At 36.5% G+C, this 25,382-nt stretch overlaps 1 protein-coding gene across 1 annotated transcript in view; it reads left to right on the plus strand.

The window, feature by feature from the left end:
- Nucleotides 1–25,382, plus strand: part of HMCN1 (hemicentin 1) — a 545,341-nt gene that overhangs the window by 310,631 nt on the left and 209,328 nt on the right. Inside the window, exons 23-33 of the mRNA XM_004372917.2 lie at nt 2,620–2,747; nt 4,297–4,569; nt 6,789–6,884; nt 9,564–9,758; nt 10,807–10,937; nt 11,104–11,251; nt 13,162–13,288; nt 16,039–16,193; nt 22,845–23,123; nt 23,817–24,098; nt 24,840–24,948. Of these exons, the coding sequence (XP_004372974.1) occupies nt 2,620–2,747; nt 4,297–4,569; nt 6,789–6,884; nt 9,564–9,758; nt 10,807–10,937; nt 11,104–11,251; nt 13,162–13,288; nt 16,039–16,193; nt 22,845–23,123; nt 23,817–24,098; nt 24,840–24,948 (1,923 nt within the window). The remainder of the gene's footprint in view (nt 1–2,619; nt 2,748–4,296; nt 4,570–6,788; nt 6,885–9,563; nt 9,759–10,806; nt 10,938–11,103; nt 11,252–13,161; nt 13,289–16,038; nt 16,194–22,844; nt 23,124–23,816; nt 24,099–24,839; nt 24,949–25,382) is intronic.

The following is a 25,382-nucleotide window of genomic DNA, read 5'->3' on the forward strand; positions in this document are numbered from 1 at the left end:
TTTGAATACTTTTGAATAAAAGAAACACAACATTAAACATAAACTTGAAGTTCCATTGTTCTCCTCACTCACAAACACTTTTCTCCCTTCCCAGGGGCAAACATTACCACAAATTTGATGGACATTGTATATATGCATCCTTAAACAATTTGACTATTGTTTTCCGTGTCTGTTTTCAATTTGTCTATTATAACATATATTATCATTCTACCACCTTCTTTATTATGTCAACATTTATCCATTTTTATGCATATAAATTTAGTTTTTCATTTTAACTACAGTATGTATATTCTGCATTTTATTTATCCATTCATGTATTTATGGGCATTAATATTGTTACTGTTTCTCTTCCCCTCCCTCCCTTCCTCTCCCTCCCTCCTTTCCTTCCTTCTTTTTTTTTTTTTTACAAACATTTCAGTGAATATCTTTTTATATATCTCTTTGTACACACATACATAAGTTTCTTCAGGGCTTGTACCTAGAATTATAATTTCTGGTCAAAGTGAATTCCTATTTTCAGCTTTACTAACCCATTGCCATCAAGTCGATTTCGACTCATAGCGAGTTTATAGGAAACAGTAGAACTACTCCATAGAGTTTCCAAGGAGCAGTTGGTGGATTTGAACTGCTGACCATCTGATTAGCAGCTGTAGCTCTTAATGACTGAACCACGAGGGCTCCCTTCAGCTTTACTAAAAAAGCAAACAAACAAAACCAAACCCGTTGCTGTCGAGTCTATTCCCACTCATAGCAAAATATAAGACAGAGTAGAACTGTCCCATAGAGTTTCCAAGGAGCATCCGGTGGATTTGAATTGCTGACCTCTTGGTTAGCAGCCGTAGTTCTTAACCACTGTGCCACCAGCTTTACTAGATCTTGCTAAATTGCTCTCCAAAGAGGCTGTACTGATTTGCCCTTCCATTGGCAGAGTATAGGTGTACTTGTTTCCCCATTCCAATCAATGCATTGTATTGACCGACTTTAAACATTTTGCCAGTTAGCTGAGTGTGAAATGGTATCTTGCAGTTTTAATTTTCATGTGATTGTCTTCAAGTGAGACCAGGCATGATTTCACCTGTTTGTTGACCATTTGTGTTACCTGTAATTGCCTCTTTAAATCTGCTGTACAGCTTTCTAGTTACTTGTATTTTTCTTATTGAAGTGTAGAAATTTTGTCTCTGTTCTTAATATGTGTTGAATGTTGTATCCATTGTATGTGTTGACAAATCGTCTCTCAGCTAAGCTTTTAAATTTATGTATTGTATCTTTGCTTGTACAGAAGTTTTAAATTTTGTTGTGCTTCAATGTATTAATCTATTGTTTTTCAGATTTACTATTTTTGTGTCTTCTTCATGAATATCATAAACATAACTCCAGTGTTTTAGTTCAATATTTTTAAGTTTTTATTTTCACATTTTAGACTTCAATCTGTCTGAATTTTTACTTTGTGTATACTATTACATAGTCATCTAATTTTATTTTTTTCCCATGTGGAAAGCCAGATGCCCAACACCATTTTTGAATCGTTGATCCTTTCCTTACTTTTTGTAATATCACATCTGATATTACATAATACATGTTGTGTTCCCATATATGCTTAGGCCTTTTTTGGGTCTCTGTTTGAGCCCTGGTGGTGCAGTGGTTAAGAGCTTGGCTGCTAACCAAAAGGTCGGTAGTTCAAATCCACTAGCTGCTCCTTGGAAACCCTAGGGGGCAGTTCTACTCTGTCCTATAGGGTCGCTATGAGTCAGAATCAACTCGATGGCAACGGGTTTTATCCTTAATTTAGGAGTCCCTGGGTGGTGCAAACTGTTGGTGGTTTGAGTCCACCCAGAGGTGCCTTAGAAGAAAGGCCTGGCAATCTATTTCCAAAAAAATCAGTCATTGAAAACTCTATGGAGCACAGTTCTACTTCTACACACATGGGGTCACCATGAGTCAGAGTTGCCTCAATGGTGACTAGCTTGGGTTTTTTGTTTTTTTTGGGTTTTATTTGGTCATTAATTTATCCACTTGCCTATCTCTGGGTCAATAGCACACTTTATTTAATTTAGCTTTATAAAATGTTGCGATATTGGGTAGGTCTGTCTAGCCTCTTCCTCCTTATAGCTGTTTTAACACAATTATTGTAATAACATTTTTATACGCAAGTCTGGTTCACCCAACTGCATTATTCTGTCATGATGGGAGGAATATATTCAATCTATGCTGGAGAATTACATACATACCTTCTTTTGCCTAAATTTTAACACACTAATTTTTTGTGAAGCATTGTAGAAAAATAATAAAATGTTCAAAATAAAGTCAAAGTTTACTAAGATATATATTTGCTTTGTATAGATGCATCTTTGTAAAGCAGAGGGGTATAAAATTATTTGGCAATTTCAGACCATTAGAATAGATTTAAAGATAAGCAAAAACTGATTTTGTGTTTGCAAAAACATCGTACCAAATGCACAAGATAATTATGAAATTTCCTGACTTTTAACATGACATTACAGATGGGACAATGGTTTTAAAAACTGCTTGCAGACTAGTAATTTCACAACAGAGTGCAGCTGCAAAGGACATATTTAAATTCTCATGTCTATGGTCTACTGTGTGGTTTCTTTCTTTTAGACACATGTTTCTGCCTTCTGGTTCAATGAAGATCACTGAGACCCGCGTTTCAGATAGTGGGATGTATCTTTGTGTTGCCACAAATATTGCTGGGAACGTAACACAGTCCGTTAAATTAAATGTCCATGGTGAGTTTTGAAGTGTCGTCATATAATAACTCCGTGGACTGGCCACGAGGAAAACCCATCATCCTAGTTTCTTTGGGTGTTAACTCCAATTAAATATAGAGTAATTAAATTATGGAAATATTTTCTGAAATCTGAGGCTTTTGTGATTTTCTTACATATTTCTCTGAAAAGTTCACCTGCTGTCAATAAACAGTCCCCCTTTTTCTTCAAATGAACAACGTTAAATTTTTGCATCTCCATTTTACTAGCTGTCCAGTCACTTAAAGTTACTATTGTTGATACACAGTAGGAAAAAAAAAATGTGTTTAAACTGTGAACTTATTGTAAAAGTGAATATGAATTTTCAAGGAAGAGTTTAATAGTGTTTAAATTGTTCTTTTGAATATTTGAAGAGTTTGGCACATGAAAAAATCTTCTGCTTCCTAGGATTTTATGACTACTGTAAAACTCTAGTCAGTCTGCTTTATTCCCCCAACTTACTGTAGCCCATTTAATGATTAATTCACTGAGCACATATGTATTGAGTATATACTCTGTGCCAGTCACTGCGTAGGTGCTAGATATTCAAATATCAGAAAAAAATGTTTTTCAGACAGTATTGACCTGGTTTCTCCCTCAGATCAATGACTACAATAGTGTTCTATTGATCATGGGCTTTGAAATCTGACAAAGGGTGATGTGAACTCTGACTCTGTCATTTACTAACTCTAGGGCATTAGGCATGTTACCTGACCTCTATCTCTAGATTTCTTATTCATAAAATGATGACAATAATAGTACCAAACTTTTAAGACTGCTCTGAATGGGAGCCTTTAGAAAATGTTTATTAAATATTAAGTTTAAAAAAAGGGGTGAGAAATGGGGGCTTTTTGAAGACGCAAGATAAATACATTCTAATTATACCTTATGAGTCAACTTTATTCTACAATGTACAATGCATACATGTGAAAACCAATAATCTTTTGCCAATATTTTGATAAAGTATTTGTTTAAATTTTTAGGGTAAGCAGGTAAACAGAAATAATAGAAGATCTATCTTGATTATCTTCTATGAAATTAGCTAAGACTTCTGTGAGAAACATTTCTCACTATCTGATGAAATCTTCCACAAAAAGAACTAAGAGTACAGTACACAGAAAGAAATGCTTTTTGGTTCACTCTCTTATAGAAATTATCTTGATTACCCTTTAAAAGTGTTTTAAAACCTTAAGTTATTTCTGAGTTAAAGGAAACCTAACATTTTTTAATACTTGCTGTGCCTCAAGGGTGGAAGTAGGAGTTTTATATTTACCATTTCCCTTTATCCTTACAATGAATTGGTATAGAAGTGATTATCACATGTCAATTATTGAGGAAACAGGCCTCGGGAAGTTCATTGACTTGCTCTAGATCACACAGCAGGTGAAGTGCCCAAGCGCTGGCTCAGATATTAAGACTACTTCTATTCCACTTACCCAAGCTGCCTTTTGGTAAGGAACTTTCGTTTAGAATGAGAAAGAGAAAGAATTTTTTAAAATTGGGGTTATTAATACTCAATTGCTGTTTCTAGTTCCTCCAAAGATTCAGCGTGGCCCTAATCTTATGAAAGTACAAGCTGGTCAAAGAGTGGATATTCCATGTAATGCTCAAGGAACGCCTTATCCTGTAATCACCTGGTTTAAAGGTGGAAGCGTCATGCTGGTTGATGGAGTGCGGCATATTATCGATCCAGACGGAACATTAAGCATTGACCGAGCTATGCTCTCAGATGCTGGTGTATACACCTGTGTTACTACTAACATAGCAGGCAGTGATGAAATGGAGATAACGCTACATGTTCAAGGTGATTTTTGGGGTAGGAAAATATATGTATGGCAGGAGGGTGGGGGAATACCCCTGAAGTGTGTTATTGTCTTGGATCACTTTAGTAAGACTGTTACCTAACTTTTATGACTCTTTAGTTAACTCTGAAAGGGGAATCGTTACAGAAAGTAATGAAACTAATACTTTAACTTGCATCAATTTTAGTATGTTTATTTTTGAAACCAAAGTTGCCATGGATGATATAGATAATGGAAATAATCCTGGATAAAGTCCCACCCACAATTTTTGGTTGGGGAGAAATTGTGGGCCTGGTGAGCTGGAACAGGATTTCACCTTGTAGTGGTAAGATACACTGAAAACTGATCCCTAGGAAATCTAGGTCGCTGTTGCCCCTATTGACTTTGGCCTTGTTTTGAGAGTTTGAAGATCAACACTTATTCCTTCAAGCAACAGATATTTATTGAGTGCCTGTCATGTGTCTGTCATGTTCTAGGCACTAGAGAGAAAATAGTGAAAAAGGCAAAGCCCCTGTTCTCATGAGCTGCTCTAGTGTTAGTAGACAAACACTGAACACACAAAAAAATAAACAGGAAAATATAAATAGTGAGACATGATACAGGGAGTCGGCAACCTTAGATCCTATTGTCAACTAGGAGTTCTCTGAGAACATGATATTTATAGTGAGATCTTATCGACTAGAAGGAGCCAGCCATGTGGAAATCAGGGAAAGAGCATTTCTGGCAGAGGGAATGAATAAGTGACAGTAAGGCAAGTAGAAAAGATGAGCAGGTACAGTACTTAGCCCAGTAGTTAGTAGTTAGTACCTGGCACACTGCAATATTTTTGGGATGGAGGCTAGGACACTACTGGAGAGCTTGTTCAGCTCATTCCTTCACTCAGCAGATTTTACTGAGTGCTTATGTCTATAGTCTAGTGGAAAAGCTAGCTATTAATAAATTCACCTTACAAGTACATAATTACAAACTGGTTAGTGTCATCATGAAATGGTGGAGATATATGAGCCTTTGACAGAAAGACAGATCAGAGAAGGCTTCTCTAGGGTAGTGATATTTGAGATTTGAAGGGTAGATAGAAGTATATTAAATGAGGGGTGAAGGTAGGGTGGGGAGAACCTTGCAGGGTAAGAAAGAACATAGAATGTGAAAAGGAGGGCATGCGATATTTTGGAGACACTGGGATAAAAACAACAAACAATCAACCAAATAAAAGCCAGCCAGCTGCATTATAGACTTGGTGTAGAGTGGCAGGTGATGAAGCTGGAGACACAAGCATGGGCTAGATTATCCAAGACATAGGAACCCAGATTAAGAAGTCTAGACCTTATTCCAAGTGCAGTGATTAGACTTTCAGGGATTATAACCAGGAAAGTGATGTGTCTGATTGGGATTTTTAAAAGATCACTCTTTTGGGAAAGAATGATTTGGAAGGGGGCTAGAGAAAGTGGGGAGAAACAGCTGTAGATTATTGCAGTAGCTCAGGTAAAACATGATGGCAGATGGACTGGGAGGGTAGTGACTAAGGAAAGAAATGGATGGACTCAAGAGATAATTGGGAGATGAAATAGTCAGATCATGGAGATGGATTCAGTATAGGGAGTGAAGGAGATGGAGGCTTCAAGAATGACTTCCAAATTTCTTTCTGAAATGAGCTGATGATGGGGCTGTTCAGTGAGATAGGATGCACTGAATAAAAGCCAGCTCTGGAAGTTTATTCTGTAGATAAAATGAACACATGTAATGATTTTAACCAGGGAAGCCATACAGTGAGATTTGTGTTCGAGAGAATTCTGGGGACAGTATAAAATATCAATCTGAAGGGAAGATGTCTGAGGAAAGGAGCCCAATAAGAAGCCTATTGAATTAGTTCTGGTAAGAGAAAGTAAGGGTTTAAAATAAGCAGTGATTTTAGGATAGAGAGGAAGATACAGATATGGGAACAAAGGTATGATGGTACTTAGTGACCAATAGAATGTGAAGGTTAGGAGTAAAGGAGAAAATCATAGAAATGACTGGGTGGAGCATGATGTTTTAACTAAGGAAATAAAGGAAGGAAAGCGGGGTTATAGGAAGGATGAAATAATGAATTTTGGGGGGTCATTTTGAGTTTAGATTCACAAATATCAGGCATCTGGAAATATGAGTTATATTGATGATGCCTCAGGAGAGTTTGAAATTTCCCAAGGAAACCTTGGTGATAATGCTTTTATTTTTCTAATAGAACCACCGACCCTGGAAGATCTTGAACCTCCGTATAACACTCCATTCCAAGAAAGAGTGGCCAGTCAACGCATTGCATTTCCATGCCCTGTACGAGGTGTGTAATACTTGGACCTATAAGCACTGGCATACTGTTACATTGCTCAGAATTCTGTGTTGAACCGAAAGCTTTGTCTTCATAAAACTCTCCTCTTCGGTCCTTACAATAATACTTGAGCGCCATAGAAACTAATTTCTCTTCCAGATAACAGCTTTTTGAATAGATTTGTTTTCCCTCCTGAGTCTTTTATGTCCTGCCTTGGAAAGGCCTCCTATTTTTTCAAACTTGACTCACCTAAGTAAGCTTTCTAGGTAGCTCATACTCCTTCCCACTATTTCTTAGTTTATTCTATTTTGGCAAGGTTTCTCTTTAAAATGTGACATCTAGAGTTATCCAGAATATTCGAGATTTGCCTCAGTCAACCCGAGGTCTAAATTAGGACTCTCCCCCTTATTTATTCTGGACACTTCTCTTCTAAAAGCCTCTTTTCTTAGATTTACCGTCTACTAGTAATTATAGGACCAGGTTGTCACTTAGCTCCTGAGGCTTATTTAAGCCCATCTCTCCCTGAATTTCTGGGCTTCCTATCCTACCAGGTTTTCTGGCCGGAGACTGTTATTAACTCCTGAGGGGTATGTGTAAGAGCAACTGTCACTATCCCCTAACCCTGGATGCCAAGTAGGCCATCAAGGACATTCTCTCTTTCATGTTTGCATTCTTCTGCCATGACCCAAACTGGGTCTGCTGTGGTTTTAAAGACTTTCAAGCCACACTCCTTCCATAACCCCCTGAGGGGCTTTGGCTGGCTTGTACCAGTAGTGCTTCCATATGTGCCTGTAGCAGTTGTCCCTAGAGGCAGCAATAATTGAAGGTCTTCAAACCCTGGTGGTGTAGTAGTTAAGAGCTACAGCTGCTAAACAACAGGTCGGCAGTTCGAATCCACCAGGCGCTCCTTGGAAACCCTATGGGGCAGTTCTACTCTGTCCTGTAGTGTCTCTATGAGTCAGAATTGACTCGATGGCAATGGGTTTGGTTTTCATGGTTGTCTTTGTTTTTGTAGCAAGATTTTGCATATTTCAACTGTAGTTCTCACCAGTGATGACTCTATTTTCTACCAATATAAAAATAAAATAACTTTAAGAAGCTTTTCGGATAGCTAAAGAATTATCAGTAACTATTCCCAGAGTAAGTGAGGATTAGGGAGGCATGTCCTGGAGAGACCTTCTCTAGAAGGTATAGCTACAGGTAAATACTGTGGTGCTCACTATCAATGGATCTTGCCAACAGCACAATTGCTCTTTGCTTTCCGCTAGACTCCTGCCTCCCAAATCAGTTTCTTTGTTTGACTTCCTTTTCCACTTTTTACAACTCTCTTTTCCTAGTTCCCCATTTTCATCTGGGATATAATTCTTGAGTTCATGAAGAGCAGCTAGATGCCCTTTAACTATCTTTTTGTCTGGGTTTCGTCTAGATTATGAAATTAAAGATGATGCAACTTTATTTTCTGTTTGTCACTTTTTCTTTTATTATCTTAACAAATATGTATTGAGAAGTTAGACTGAAGTGCATAAAAGAATAGGTAGGATATAAGGAGATGACTGTAAGGCCTTTTCATCCTTGACAACATGAAAAGACACTTGGAGTCCAGTAATTTTATCTTCTCTTCATTGGTCAATTGGCCACAATTAGTTGGCCAATCTTTTTGTTTTATTTTTTTTCCCATAAATATTATTTTCATAGACACTTCTATTTGAGGTTAACCTTAATGGCACATTCTTGTATTCTTGCCATTCTTTTGTATTTGTCCTTGATTATGTATCCATCTTTTAGTATTGTTCTTTAAAATTGGATTACTAGCAATGTTCTATGTTCTAATTTTATTTAATGTATTTTCTTTTTATCTTTATAGGGCTTAAGTAAATTTTTAAAGTTCTTAGAATAATGCCTGGCATATTGTTTGCTAAATAAATAAATTCTTAGTTGAGAGTTAATGTGTGTCTATTTCCAGTATGTCCTTTTGGGTCCGTTATGCACTCTAAGATGTTTTATCACTTTTACCCATGAGCATATCACTTCCATTCACTATGTTGATCATAGCTAAATCTAGGAAAGTAGTTCTCCTCCTTGCTTTCTCTTCAATATAAAAAGTCAAGAATTGATCCATTGTCCTACTTTTAGCAGAAGGAGATCTCTAGCAGATGTGTGGATAGTAAAAGTTCCTCATCTCTACCAAATTAGGCCTGTTTAAATGGTGTATTATGTATACACATTTTGTAGACCATTTATGCACTGTATTTGGCTGGGCAATCTTCACATTGTATTCTCGTGGAAGTGTCTTATTTTTGCTCTTTCTTTGTCCTCACCCAAAAACTCTCTGTGTCTAATCCATTCAGTTAACACAGTTTTATTTCCTCCACTAGTCATCATGAACTCACTCAAGAAAATACTTTGCTTTGCTTAATCTCATCTGAATGTCTTGATAAAAATAACTTAGATAAAATTTTATTCTAATGTCATAGGTAGCTTAAGACCAGTCAGGAATTAAAGACTTTAAATACCACAATTCTTCAAATTTCCATGCCAGGAGAACTATCTAGAAAGTAGTACAGTACTTACGGGCACAGTCTATAGTTGTGACAAAAATTATATTTCTCTTCAGTATATTTGATACAGGTCCTTAATAATGATTTCTAATTTTGTTGCTAAACTATCACAAGACTTTAATTTCTTACTTAGGTACCCCTAAACCGACCATCAAATGGCTACGTAATGGTAGAGAGTTGACAGGCAGAGAGCCGGGTATTTCTGTCTTGGAAGATGGCACATTGTTAGTCATTGCTTCGGTTACACCATATGACAATGGGGAATACATCTGTGTGGCAGTCAACGAAGCTGGAACCACAGAAAGAAAATATAACCTCAAAGTCCATGGTAAATATGGATGAAAAGCTAAAATCATGTAACTGAATATGTGACATTTTCAAATTTTTATGTATTTAAATTATTCCCTCAATGTAATATTACTTAATATTAATGTGAATAGAAGCATTATCAAACAGGAAATTGGAGATTTGAGTTGCATATATTTATTTATTTATTAGAATTATAATTTCATATAGTTTTTGATTAAGTGTGACTATATCATTCAAAATGCAAACAGTATAAAAAGATAGATATATAGTAAAAAGTCTCACGTTTTGACAAGTAGAGACAAGAAAAGTTATCAGTTTTGTGTGTATGTGTGTGTTTGTGTGTGTGTGTGTCTTCCCAGACAGTTTTTGTATACACAAGGAAATATGAATATATAATATTTTACCCCCCTTTAAACATAAAATAAGGTACACACATGGTAGAACATTATGTACATTGTTCTGCATCTTGTCAGTTTCACTAGTTAATCTATTTTGGGGGATTAGTCAATATTCCTCTTATTTACACCTACATAGCGTCCCACTGTATGGCAAGACCATGATTTATTTAACCTTCCTCTAATAATTATGAACATTTAAGTTGTTACCAGCTGTTTGCTATTATAAATAATGCTGCAATGAAAATTTTGTATATGTGTCATTTTGCATGAGTCAAATTGTATGTACATTTTAAAATTTGATAGATATTGGCGTCCATAGACACCAGGCAATGTTCACTCCCATCAGCAATGAGTACCATGGGACTTAATTAAGGCCCTTGCAGTTTGTTTTTTGAGTGGTATGTGGAATGGATAGGCTTGTTTCAAGTTTTTCCTCTAAATGTATCCTAACTTTATTCTAAATTCAGAACTCTGAAGTCATAATTAAAGTAAAAATGCAACAAGGATTATTACTTGCAAATATATTGGTCAAGAATTTTTCATTTTATAAAAATGCATTTGCTTAAATATTACCAGCCGTTCTAGCCATCAGATGTCTAGATGTAAAGAATATTTATAAATAAAATTTATTATGAACTATCTATTCGTGACTCTTCTCTCTTTTTGCAGTTCCTCCAGTAATAAACGATAAAGAACAAATAACAAATGTGTCAGTGTCACTAAATCAGGCGACCAATCTCTTTTGTGAAGTTGAAGGTACTCCATCCCCCATCATTATGTGGTATAAAGATGATGTTCAGGTAATTGGAGATCTCCAGATATGTATAATTCCTTGCCTTACTGCCTCTGAAGTAAATTGTTTATTGTGAATTCCTTCTTAATAATAATATAAAAGTTTTCCTTCAATTTCTAATTATGCATTTTAATTAAGATTGGAAATAATACTGACCGTTTGGGCCCTCAAAGGTGACTGAAAGTAGCACTATTCAGATTGTAAACAACGGGAAGATACTGAAGCTCTTTAAAGCCACTCCAGAGGATGCAGGAAGATATTCCTGTAAAGCAATTAATATTGCAGGCACTTCTCAGAAGTACTTTAACATTGATGTGCTAGGTAAGCAAAACATTCTTCGGAAAAACTACAGTTCAGATGGTTTTGTTATATAGGATTGAGCGGGCTGTATGAAAAAGTAAAAAGAAAAAAATAAACTGATAGGAGAAATATCACTTGTTTCACCATATTATTATTTTTATCATTAATATTGGTTAACCAGAAACATATTATAGAAAGTTTGAAGGCATTTGTTATCTGTCACATGGAGATATCTTTGGGCATTTGGTACTATCTTGTGTATAAAACAGTAAATTATTGCTCTGTCGGTTTCCTCAGTTTGATGGGCAGGAAGTACTCTGGGAAGTAGCTATAGATGGTAATGCAAGGTATAACTCATTCATGTTGTTGATGTCTCTTGAAACCACTGCTAGTTCGGACTTGAACTGGAGATGGTAGCAAACCCACATGGCCCTGCATTCTAATTAATTCTTGTAAATTAAATCACCTCATCCCTGATTAATGGGATAAAATGCTGAGAGTGGGTAGCAGTTGAAATAAATGGGGATATAAAACATTTTTAGTTTTTAAAATGGTAATCTTAAATTTAGAATTTCATAATTTTAGTTTGTGAAATTATACTTACCGTTTAAGTTCACTTTGTGATAAGATGACTTATCTCTGCCTTTTCAATGTTTTGCCCATCAAGATGGATATTCACTTTGTACGTGTGAGATGGAAGTGAGGTCTATAACATTAAAATAACTCCTCTCAGTAGTCTTCTCAAAGCCTGAAGTACTTTGCGTTTACCTTTGCTGGCATTATTTCTGTTGGCACTCATTTACTGCCAGGACTTTGAATTCTCTCTGTGTGCTGATGACTCCCAAATTTTTATCTCCAGATCAGGCTTTTTTCTGAGCTCTAAAGCCGTATATAGTAAAACCTGCGAAAGCCAGAACCTGTATAAGGTGGAAACCTGTCAGAGAAGGAAAACTCACATATTTTCCACTAATAGAGAGCAATAGAAAAGTGGTAAGACTGCTCCCTGTCAAAGGTGGAAAACTTTAAAGACCCAGAAAAACAAGGCAGTCTTCTTGAGTTGCCACTCCAATCCACTCTTCACTCAGCAGCCATTGTGATCTTAAAACGCAAATCTGATCATGTCCTTCCCCTACTTAAACCCTTTAAAGGCTGACCATTGTTCTGAAGATGAACCAAACACCTTAACATGGAGTGTGAAGGGAAAGAATTAGATGGTTAGTCAAGTGTATAAGGATTCTTTAACATGCTTGTTAGTTCCAAGAATAAAAACTAGCATCTTCTTTTTCATGTTGTAGCTCATATCCAACTTTAGCTTACACAGCCATTGCCGTTGAGTCGATTCCGATTCATAGCGACCCTATAGGACCAAGTAGAATTTCCTTGTGGGGTTTCCAAGTAGTGGCTGGTGGATTCGAACTTCTGACCTTTCGGTTAGCAGCCAAATGCTTAATCACTGCACCACTAGGGCTCCAGTGTTAGCTTAAAGAGCCCTTTAAAAGTGACACAGGTAGTATGTATCAGCAGCACTGTGGTATAATTTGTAGAATTTGAACATTTATGTGATTGAAACTATGTCATTCTACATGATCTAAAATATATAGCAGAAGTAAATTGTATTATATAAGCTTCACTGCTCACTTATATTCTAAACCCCTATTACACATGGATTTAATAATCCTCAAAATGAATTCTCTACTATCATAATTCTTCCAGGAAATCCCTGCTATCAAATCTTTCATAAATGTGTACTGATGATTAAGCTTAATGTTTGAGTCCTTAAATTTAACAGTGATGATATGGAAGATTATTGTGTGATGTTTTATTTTGAACATTAAATCTTGTTGAAATACTATAAAAACCATTGATTATCTACTTTCTCCACCTCTTTTTGCTAAGTCATAGATTTTCATGGTAAAATGTGTTTGTTCAAGTTCCACCCACCGTAATAGGTGCCAACTCCCCGAATGAAGTCTCAGTTGTCCTCAACTATGACAGTACCCTTGAATGCCAGGTCAAAGGCACTCCCTTCCCTGTTATTCACTGGTTCAAAGATGGCAAGTGAGTACCTTTTCTTTATTTTTTATTGGGGCCCAATTGGTAGGAAATAGATGTGTAAATGCATGTAAATTTGTGCCACGTAGAGTATCATTAAATATGAAGGAAAAACAATATTCCTAAAAAAAAAAGTCCTAAAGTCTTGTAATACCTTTCATTTTTATGAGTTACCAGATTACAAATGCTGGGAATCTATTTTAGAAACATAAATATTCTCTGTCCAAAGGTTACTAATGAAATGGAATTGTTGGAATTATTTTTTAAAAAGCAAATGTACTTAAGACACCGAGATGAATACATAAGATAGTTCTATATGTGGAGAAAAAAGGAACCACAAAGAGCAATCAGACACTGTGCAGAATGCGAATAGTAAGGGATGCTAAAGTTTTCCCACATCGAAACAGCACAGTGATCCATACTGGTTGTGAGTGTCTTTTCCTCACAGCATGGTCATACTTTGTGTATTGTTTATAGCTTCTGAGAGCCGGTATCTGAGGCCTAAGCAGCAAAGGGTAAATATTTGCAGAATATGAAATAAAGGATTATATCCATGCTTTTTACAAATCAACGAGAAAAGACCACCAACAAACAGCATAGCCAAATGTATGAAGGATTTGAACTGGCAATTAAAAAAAGAAAAGAAATATAGTTAGGCAATAAACATACTAAAATATGTGCATCCTTAATAATTAGGGGAATGTAGATGAAAACAATAAGATTTTATTTTTCACCAGTCAGATTGGCCAGGAGGTAGAAAAAAAAGTTTTTAAAATGTCCAGAGTTGGCTAGTGTGTTGAAAATCGAGATGGAGTACTCTTCTGGGGGACATGTAAATTAGTACCCTGAAGGGCAATTTGTTGATATCTGTTAAAATTGGAAATGTTCATACGCTGTGATCCAGTAATTACACTTTGAGTGTCTGCTAAAAGGAAGCAGCCATGCATGTCTGCAGGAGGGCTTGTACAGTGATAGTCACTGCAACACTGCAGGGGCAGAGAAGTGCAAACTGCCTAAACACGAGCCATTAGGGGCATGGCAGGATAATTTATTATGAAATATAATGAAACATTGTACAGCAATTAAAGAGCAAGATCAAGCTATATGTACCAAAAATACCTCCATAGCTTTTGCTGAGTGAAAAGAAAAGCAGAACAATAACCAAAAAAAAAAAAACAAACCCGTTGGCACTGAGTCAATTCCGACTCATAATGTGGTACCATTTATGTATTAAAATTTTAGATTTCTTTGGTAATATATTTATGGATGAAAATGAATAGAAAAATGTGGAAGAATACAAACCAAATTGATAATGGTAAGAAGAATCTAGAAAGAAGACTCACATTAGGGGTAATGCACATTAAGGGTAATAAAATCTACTCATTATGTGGCATATATACATATATATTTCGCTTAAATTTTTATGTTTCTTGCATAATTAACAGTCAATATAAATTTTAAAGTTACTTAAATTTGAGTAACATTATCAAGTATTCACATCCTTTAAAGAATGGAAACTTATTAAGCTAAGGTACTTTATTCTCTTAACTCTTGAGAATTTTGTTCAAAGTGTCATATCAAGAAATAGTAAAGGATGCTACCATAGAAAATTAAATTTGTTTTACATTTAATCATGTAGTCGGACTAGTGGTTTATTAATATAACAAGGCATCTAATTATTTATCATGTGGTTAATTCAGTGAAACTTTTTAAAAACTAGCTATGGGTCTTCCTCAAAGAAGATAAGTGGGTTTTAAACGTATGACTATCACAGACTTTAATAACCATCATGTTTCAAGTATTAAAGTTGCTGCCAATTACACGAGTGACCATTTTGTAGTTGTCAATAACTTATTATAGTAGAAAAAGAATTCCTGACAACTATATACAAGCTACATTTGGTCTTTACGAGATCTTTTAGTATTTATGATTATAAAAGCATTCATTAAATATCTATTTTAAAAAAAGATTTTATGATCGTTGCCTTTATTAAATAATAATTGTTCATTCAGTTGTGAATACTTTTCCAGATATTATAATGATATTGGTTTAAATATAGTATTGCTTGACCTGAAGCCACTATACAGAGAGTCCTCATGTTACAAACATCAGAATTAGGACAAGTGTACTTGCCCGTTAATGTTATGTAAATTTGTCCTCCCTTTGAAAGGATTGAACCAACCCTTACTCACAACAAATTCTTGATCACAATCACCTTCACTTGCTGCGTGTGCAGCTTCTAAATCATTGAAAAGGCCTCAAGCCTTTTTTTGCTCTACAGTAAGGCTGAGTAAGAATCGTATGCACCTATTCCGATTTACCTACAAATTCGACTTAAAGACACACGAACAGATCTCGTTCGTAACCTGGGGACTGCCAGTACTATAATATTATACCCTTAGTTTCTCTTTTCTAAATGATCGTATAAATTTTGGCTGTGCAAACCGATAAAGAAGAATGGATGAATGAGTGAAGCAAATAATGGCACTTTAAGATTTTGATTAATATTATTAAACCATTTCAGTTTTAAATGGAGAAACTTCATCCCAAAGTGATAATTGTCTAACTTCCATTAGTAAAGGTGGTTTAAGAATTTCATTCTTCTGAATAGGATTTAACTTTCACATCACTGTATTTTTTATCAACTTTGATTCATAGTTTTTTACTTCACATTTATTATTTTTGTTACGATTGATAAAAGAGGAAACATGATAAAATAAAAATAGATTCATGGAATAAAATATTATTTTTTCCAGGCCTTTGTTTTTGGGAGACCCTAATATTGAACTTCTAGACAGAGGACAAATCTTGCATATAAAAAATGCACGAAGAAGTGACAAGGGGCGCTATCAGTGTACTGTGTCTAATGCAGCTGGTAAACAAACTAAAGATATAAAACTGACTGTCTATAGTAAGTGCGATTTTTCTTATGCTTTTTTATTTTTACGAACTCTCATTATAAATTGAAAAACAGTGACTCTAATATTAACTACTCTTTTATTCATTACTGAACATTTGGAATGCTACTTACATCAGGAGAAGAAAGAGCCTACCTTAGTATGTTTTAGGTTAAAACGTTGCATCTAATTTTAAAGTATTTTATTATTGTTGTTAGTTGCCTTCAAGTCGATTCTGATTCCTGGCAGTCAGACTGGCCCCATATGTACAGAATAGAACTGCTTCATAGGGTTTTCAAAGCTGTGGCCTTTTGGATGCAGATTGCCAGGCCTGTCTTCCAAAGTGCCTCTGGGTTGCTTTGAACCACCAACCTTTTGACTAATAGTTGAGGCTTAGGGGTTTCTTCAAGTTGTCTAGTGATTTTTATATGATCTTGTGTCAAGTGTTCTCTAACTGGTTGTCTTATACATAAATCAAATGTTTGTGCAGCCCTCATTTCCCCACAATTCTCCATGTCCTCTGTAGGAAGTGACTGCCAAGGTCATTTTATTTTATGAGTGACACTGTAGGAAAGCTCATGCACAGCCTGGCATAAGGATTTATACAATAGAAAGGAGTAAAATACAATAGGCAAGTCACATTAACTGTGGCTCTGCTCACTGCCCTACTTTCTGTCTATCTGTCAAGAACGACCCTCAAAGAAACCTTAGATACTTCAGAATGTCACCTCCTCACAGGGTTCTTCCCAACCCAAAGCAGTTTTCCAATTGTTCTCTATCACGTTGTCCTAGTTCTTTTTTCTCATAGCACATATCACTGTTTGAGAGGTAATTGCTTATTTTGGGGTTTATCTGTTTATTGGCTTTCTCCTCAAGGAAGGTAAGGTTCATAAGAGGAAGGGCCTTATTTTTCATGCCAGTACTATAGCCTTAACCCATTGCCATCGAGTCGATTCTGACTCATTGTTACCCTATAGGAGGGAGTAGAACTGCCCCATAGGCTTCCTAGGCTGTCATCCTTGCAGAAGCAGACTGCCACATCTTTCTCCTGCGGAGTGGCTTGTGGGTTCAAACCACGGACCTATCAGTTAGCAACTGAGCACTTAACCACTGTGCCACTAGGGCTCTAATACTATAGCCTTAGTCCCTAGTTAAGTGTCCGGTACATAGCACCTCTCAAGAAAAATTTGTTAAATGATTGAAAAGTCTAGTGCTACGCTGTCCAATGCAGTAGCCACTAGCCACATGTGACTACTGAGCACTTCAAATGTGCCTAGTCCAAATTGAGATCTATTCTAAGTGTAAACATCAGATGTTGTTATTGAGTGCTGTTTAGTCAGTTTTTGACCCATAGTGTCCCCTATGTGACAGAGTAAAACTGCCCCATAGGATTTTCTTGGCTGTAATCTTTACAGGAGCAGATTACCAGGTCTTTCTCCTGCAGAGCTGCTGGGGGGGTTTGAACAGCCAATCTTTCGATTATCAGCCGAGCACTTAACCTTTGTGCCAGGAGGGCTCCAGATAGATATCTCATATTGAATACACACAGATATCAAAGACTTAATACAAATAAAAAGTGTAAAATATTTAATTAATAATTTTTATATTGATTCCAGGTTGAAATGATGATATTTTGGATATATTAGGTTAAATTAAATATATTATTAAAATTAATTTTACCTGTTTCCTTCTGTGTTTTTTGATGTGACTACTAGTGTGAAAATGGCATGGTGGAGGCATCTGACCTCCTCTAACTTCATAAGGGGAAAGGAGAATCAAGATCAACAACCCAAGGCTGATTCTTATAAGGCAGAGGTCATACATACCTCTTCTCTCCAATCTTTTTACCAATTCTGACACCAGCTATCTGTCCCACAGCACTCACTACCTCTCTGCTGGATTTGATAATTTGTTGCAATGGCCACACAGAACTCACAAACCATACTTACGGTTATGGCATTTATTAGGGAAGTAACAGGTTACAATTCAGGTAACAGTTCTTCTTTGGTCAGGATAGCTTCTCTGCCAGTACCGCTTCTCAACTGTGCCCACAGGCAGGCATCTCCCTGCCCTTTAGCCCTTCGGCCCTTAGCCCCTTGGCCCCTCAGACTTCTTGGGCTGGCCCGGCCTGTCCTGCTTGGGCAAGTGTAACAAAGCTCTTTAGCTCAACTAATAAGTGCCCAGAGGCACCCTACTCCACCAGTGATCCTCCTGCCTGAAGGTGCTCAGCTTTCTCACTCTGTGGGCTGGGAAGCCCACTGCGCCCTCTCCTGATTATCCTGCTACTGGTTCTCTGCTGCACTTGCCGCCGCTTCTCGCAGTCAGTCTTGCACCATGCCCGGTGTTACAACTCTCTGTCCCCTGGGTCTAGGAGGTTCTCAGCTCAGGGACCCTGGCTCCAAAGGATGTGCTGCACTCCCAGCTCTTCTTTCTTGGGGGTAGTGAAGTCCCCTCTTTTCACTTCTGGGATGGCTCATTTTAAGCCCAATGGGATGGCAAAACTGACTAATCCCCTTGTTAGGGTTCCATGCACCTTATTTGCATTATTAGCAAGCTGTCCAATGCCCTTAGTAGGCCACAAGAACCTTATCTGCATAGTCTCATTTGGTGGGAGTTACAAGACCATGGTGAGAAAGGCCATATAAAAGTGATCCATCATACTGCAACTAGAAAATTTAAACTTATATATGTAGCTTACATTATATTTCAGTTAGATAGCACCATTTGAATGACTAATAAAAGCTTGGGATTCTGAAATGACAGATGTGGGTTTAGACCTAACCTCTGCCACTTCCTAGCTTTGTGACTTTAAATAAATCACCTAACCCCTCTGAGCTTCAATTTCCTCATCAATAAAATGGGGATAATAATAGTTGCTACTTAATAGAGTTATTGTGAAGATCAAATGTTAGATATTTTACATGGATTACCTAGTTCATAGTAAGAGTTCAATAAATGTTAATCATGATAAATGATTTACATAGCGATTGTATTGTATTAAAACTTGAAATGTATATAGGATCAAGCTTGATACCTATATCCCTTACCTGCATTCCACGTCTCCTTCTTTTTTTAATGTTAGTATCTTATATAAATTTCAAATTGCTTTCTTCAATCAATGAAATTAAATTTAATGCAGGCTTTTAAATCATTTCTGTCTATAAATAGAAGCCTGTGGAAGAAATCAGTCATAAAAAGATGTGTTTTCCAAAAAAGAGTAGCATTATTGAAAGATTATCTGTACAAGCATCCAAGTTAAGCAAAAGTATTATTGCTACCATTGGCCTCCTACCAGAGCCAGACATTGAAACAATAGGTGCAGTATTTTCCCTGAGCTGCTGAGTAGTCTTCTCTACACTGTTGTATTGTTGCCAGGGTCTGTGATGAATATATTTTGGTGATTCAATAAGACTCCTATTTCCGTGGAATTGAGTTCTTTTACTGCCCTCAGGCACCCAGAAGAGAGGGCTCTATAATGTTTAAAGTTTCTGGGATGGTCTGAGATGAAAGGCATTGTAACAGTGTAAAGTTTTGAGTATTATAATTCAGGAAATAATACTGTTTCCTCAGTAGCAAGCTCTCCTGCATCTCTGAGTAGGTAAAAAAGCTTACCTTATTCACTTGTGGAAATTGTGTTTTCCCTGAGATGGATATATGTATATATAACAGATAACCATGCTTTGGTTACCTGTCAGGAATATTTATGTAGATTTCACACTGAGAGTGTGTTGATTTCACATTGAGAGTGTGTTACACACTACAGTTGATTTATTTATTTTCCTTATAAACATACTAACATGTGGATGGAACTGTGCATCTGCAAGATAGAAGTACACAGTGGACCTGAATAAGGAAAGAAATGGAGACAATATAAGAGGGGGAAATAAAAGAGAGGGAGAGGAAAGAAGGAAAAAGAATGTGAAAGAAGGAAGGAAATAAAAGAGCTTTTAATAACCTATGGAGAGTTGTGCAAATTCACAACTCGTAGTTCTGAAGCTGTGACTTTTAATCTGAGGTTTATAAATGGACTTCAGAGATCTGAGAACGTCTCATATTGTATAAAAATCTTTGTACATATACATATGACTAAATTAATGTGCAGTACTTCTGTAATCTTTATCTATAGTTTTCCTCCCCCAAACAGAAGAAGTATAGCTCTCAGGCAAGCATCTATGAGTTAAAATGAAACGAGAAGTGAAATATTCATTCATTTGGCTAACTTAAGTGGTGAAAGATATGTTGTTCTACCATTAATTGAAAATATTCTTTGAGTAATTTTCCTCTATTTCATAAATACAAACTTTTAAACAGATTCTTTCAGTGCAAATGACATTATTCATTTATAATAAATACATTCATGAAGGATAGGGTTTTTTTGAACTTACATTCTTTATTAATGTACCTGCCAATTAATTGGACTAATCAACCGATTTAGCAACTTGAGCCAAAAATTTGATATACACTACATTTACAGATCAACCTAAGACATAATATAAAATCAAAATTTAAACTTAAAACCTAAATACAATGCTGTTCTTAACATTTCAGATGGAGGCCCAAATTTATATGAATTAATTGCAAGGTTTAGCAAACTTTTTTGTTAAGGGCCAGATAATAAATATTTCAGGCTTTGCAGACTATGAGGCAAAAGCAAGGATATAATGTAGCAGATACTTACAAATAAGAGGGAAAACACATTTCCACAAATGGTTTATTAATGAAATTCAAAATACAAGTCTACTAATGAGAACAATGAAATTATTGGGGGGGGGGCGGGGCATTTCACTTAATTGGAGTTCAAAGTTAGTATTCCCTGTCATCAAAACCTATTGCAAATGTGCAGCTGTTAATGCTGATCTGTTCTGAGATTGTATGAATTTTACCTTTGAAAATGTCTTTTCACATAGATACTGTTGTTGTTAGTTGCTGTCGAGTCAATTCCAACCCCATGTGTTTCAGAGTAGAACTTCTCCATAAAGTTTTCAAGGCTGTGACCTTTTGGAAGCAGATCACCAAGCCTGTTTTCCTAGGCACTTCTGGATGGGTTCAAACCACCAACTTTTCAGCTAGTAGTCAAGTGCTTAACCATTTGCATTATCCAGCTGCCTTCTAAAAATATGCCATCCCAAAATGTGTTCAGAGAAAGGGAGGGAGATAGAGTAACTTTACAGTGGAGAAACCTGATAAAACCCTATCTCAGCCAGGTGATCAAAGTCATCAACAACAGTGATAAGTCATGTTGATTGTATGTACACTTGATATGATGTGATGATACTGGTACTTCACCTCTGTGATCTTCCACCCCCAAAACCCATAATCCCACTATAGCCATGAGAAAAACATTAGACAAACCCAAACTGAGGGACATTCTACAAAATACTTGATCAGTGCATTCCAAAACAGTCAAAGTCCTCAGAAATTAGGAAAAGCTAAGAAACTGTCACAGTGTAGAGAAGCCTGAGGAGACATGGCAACCACATGTAACGTGGTATCTTGAATGGGATCTTGGGACAAGAAAAGGGAATTAGGTAAACAACTGAAGAAGTTCAAATGAAGTATGGTGTTTGGTCAATAATGATATCTCACTGTTGGTCCATTACCTGTTGCCGTTGAGTCAATTCCAACTCAGGGTGACCTTGTAGGACAGAGTAGAACTGCCCCATAGAGTTTCCAATGCTGTAATCTTTACGAAAGCAGACTGCCACATCTTTCTCCCATGGAGCGGCTGGTAGGTTCAAACCACTGACCTTTCGGTTAGCAGCCAAGTGCTTTAAACACTGCACCACTGGGGCTCCATTGGTCTATTGGATGTAACAAATGTTTCAAAGTAATGTAAGATGCAAGTACAAGTAAATGTAGGATAGGGGAAACTGGATGTGAGGTATACGGGGACTCTGTAAATCTAAAACCATTCTAAAATAAAAAGTTTATTAAAATCATATTAAGACTCAAAGCATATGCCATTTGAATCTTCTAAATTTTTGCAATTATGGCATAATTCTGGAATGACCATGTTAAGAGGCAGTTGAGTTGTTTTTCCAACAGCACAGTCCTCATGTGATGTGGGAGGCCAGGCAGGATGCTCAATTGTGGACCATACACATGTAGCCAATTAGATGAGTAAAGCTGAGTGAATGAGCTCTTCGCAGTTCAAAAAAAAAGCAAGAAGCAAAAATATAAAATTCCACAGCTATTACCAGTAGCTGGTTCTGAAAGCACTTAGACCTTATGTATTGCTTGGGGAGAGGGCATGCTGTGTACCACATTAACATTTTTGCTTCTTTGGCCTAGTTTCAAGCTTATTCTATCTACTTTAAGTGGAGTTTCTTTTTGTTTTGCTTTGTTTGTTAAACATAAACTTTTTAGTTATTCTAATATGATCTATTGGACTCAGATGAACCCCTGAAACCAAAGCTGTGACTTTCTACTTTTACTAAAACCTGAAACTCAAAAGCAGGATGATAAAGATTGTTTTGACAAGAAGGCAACTAATTATAAGTAGATAAATCACAGATTAACAAAAAAAAAACCAAACCCATTGCCGTTGAGTCAACTCTTTAGTTCGTATTCACTTTAAATGCATGATTTAAACATCTATAACATTAAGATTTTTATGCAGATCCTGAAGCTTAGAAGACTTATTTTTGTTCTGAAATCCTTTGTAGTTCCACCCAGTATTAAAGGAGGAAATGTCACCACTGAAATATCAGCGTTGATAAACAGTGTAATTAAACTGGAATGTGAAACACGAGGACTTCCAGTGCCTGCTATTACTTGGTATAAGGATGGCCAGCCAGTCATATCCAGCTCACAAGCACTTTATATTGATAAAGGACAATTTCTTCAGATCCCTCGAGCACAGGTCTCTGATTCAGCAACATATACCTGTCATGTAACCAATGTTGCTGGAACTGCTGAAAAATCATTCCACGTGGACGTCTATGGTAAAGAAAAATATATGTCTGAATTACATTCTTTCTACTTATGCTTTCTAATGTGTTAACTTCCAGTTACTTCACTAATAAAGTGCTGTAGGAAATGGTCATTTTCAATATGCATGGTTAGGAATTGGAAGAATTTGTCCCATGATTTGGAAAATGTATATTTATAAAGGCTAAGGTGAGCAAAAGTGGTCCACTTATTCTACGGCACTTGGGGCATCCAGACCAGGGACGGATTACCTAACAAGCAAGGTACACAGGGGCTTAATTGTGTTTACTTACTAATCTGTAGTGCACAATTTCACCTGCATTTCACCGTGCACTACAAATTAGTAAGTAAACACAATTAAGCACATGCATACCTTGCTTACTGTAAGCCGGTGCAAACCATGCTTACTGGTTAATCCATCCCTGATCCAGACCATTTGGTTCTTATGGAGAAGGTAACTTAGTTGATAAGACTAAAATCAGTCTCCACTGTTTGTCCCTTATCAGCCAGACACAGTACAGTATATCGTAGAATAATTGCAGGTCAGCTGAACCAAGAAATTCTTTCCTCAACAGCTTAGAGGGAGATGGACATGTAGGTAGCTCCTATGATCAATCTATATGAGAAACAATATCCCCTTTATTTCAGTAGGATGTTTTTTGTGACTGCACAAAGAAGCGCCTAAAATAATACTCTTGTCTACTTAGTTCCCCCAATGATTGAAGGTGACTTGACTACACCTTTGAATAAGCAAGTGATTGTTGCTCATTCCCTGACACTGGAGTGTAAAGCTGCTGGCAACCCTCCTCCTGTTCTCACCTGGTTAAAAGATGGTGTACCTGTGAAAGCCAATGACAACATCCGCATAGAAGCTGGTGGGAAGAAACTTGAAATCATCGATGCCCTAGAAGTCGATCGGGGACAGTATGTATGTGTGGCTACCAGTGTGGCAGGAGAAAAGGAGATCAAATACGAAGTTGATGTCTTAGGTAAATAAAGATGCCATTGCGTGATTTCTCAGATTCATAGCAAATCTGACTAGTTTATAAAATACTTTTTTGTTCATGGAATAAAAAAACAACATCAAAGGAGGTTTAGTTATCGGTACAGCTCTGGACTGTACATTACCAAGAGGTAGATTTATCACAGGAGTTCCCAACATCTGGAAACTCACCTAAATCTTCCAGTAATTTTGATAGATATACTTTGTGTTTGTAAGTGCACTGATACATTTTTACATCTATGACAATACCTGATTGCAGGAGTGACAACATGGTCTTCTGTCATGAGCATTGAGTTAAACAACAAGAAACTTAGGCTCTCAACTTTGGGAGTCATCTTGCAAACTTAAGCCTCTGTTTCTTTCTCAATAAATTGAAGGCTTTTGAGTAGATGGCACAATTTTGGGGGCTCCCTTCCTTGTTCTTATGAAAATAGATAATATAAAAATAAGAATAAACTTCATATTCACAGGGCATCAGCAGCACCGTAGTGGTAGATCAATGGAGAAAAATCCACAATATGTCAAAAGGACATTCATTGATCCTGGCAAGTGTTTATTGTAAAAATATTTAACCAATCAGTTGTTGTTGAGTTGCAAATCCCCGTTTTCTACTAAATAACAATGATACTTATCACCCTTCTACACTACTACTTAGTATTGCTTGCTGCAGTAGTGTATTTTTTCTTCTACATGTTTCGTTGTACCTTACATCCTTGTTGTTTTCTAGTGCCACCAGCTGTAGAAGGAGGAGATGAAACATCTTACTTCATTGTGATGGCTAATAACTTACTGGAACTAGACTGTCAAGTGACAGGCTCACCCCCACCAACTATCATGTAAGTGTTTTGGTATGTCTTCTAAATACCTCCCACATTTTTATTTGAATGTTTTAGGCTATCTTGTAAGAGGTCCTGTGTCATTAAAAAGTGGTTGCATGGAATTATTTCCTTTGTATTTCTTTTTAAAAAGACATACACCATGTACAGGGCAACTCCTACTTGACACAGGGCACCCAAATTTGCTTAATTAGAGGAATTCCACTGTATGTTCTTAAAAATTACATTTTCAGTTCATAGAGACAGAATATTAAGCCATACTAATATCAGACTGAAATATTTAATCAACTTCTAAATAAAAAAATATGCAGAACATAGGGAAATAGCTTAACAAGCACTTACGTTTAGTGATTCTTTTTTTCTAATTCCTTCATTCACAAAATGTTTTTTGAGTACTATCTTTCATTTTCAAGGCACAAGGGAAGGAAATATGC

The sequence above is a fragment of the Trichechus manatus genome, unplaced genomic scaffold, assembly GCF_000243295.1.
Source record: "Trichechus manatus latirostris isolate Lorelei unplaced genomic scaffold, TriManLat1.0 scaffold00021, whole genome shotgun sequence".
Lineage (NCBI taxonomy): Eukaryota > Metazoa > Chordata > Mammalia > Sirenia > Trichechidae > Trichechus > Trichechus manatus.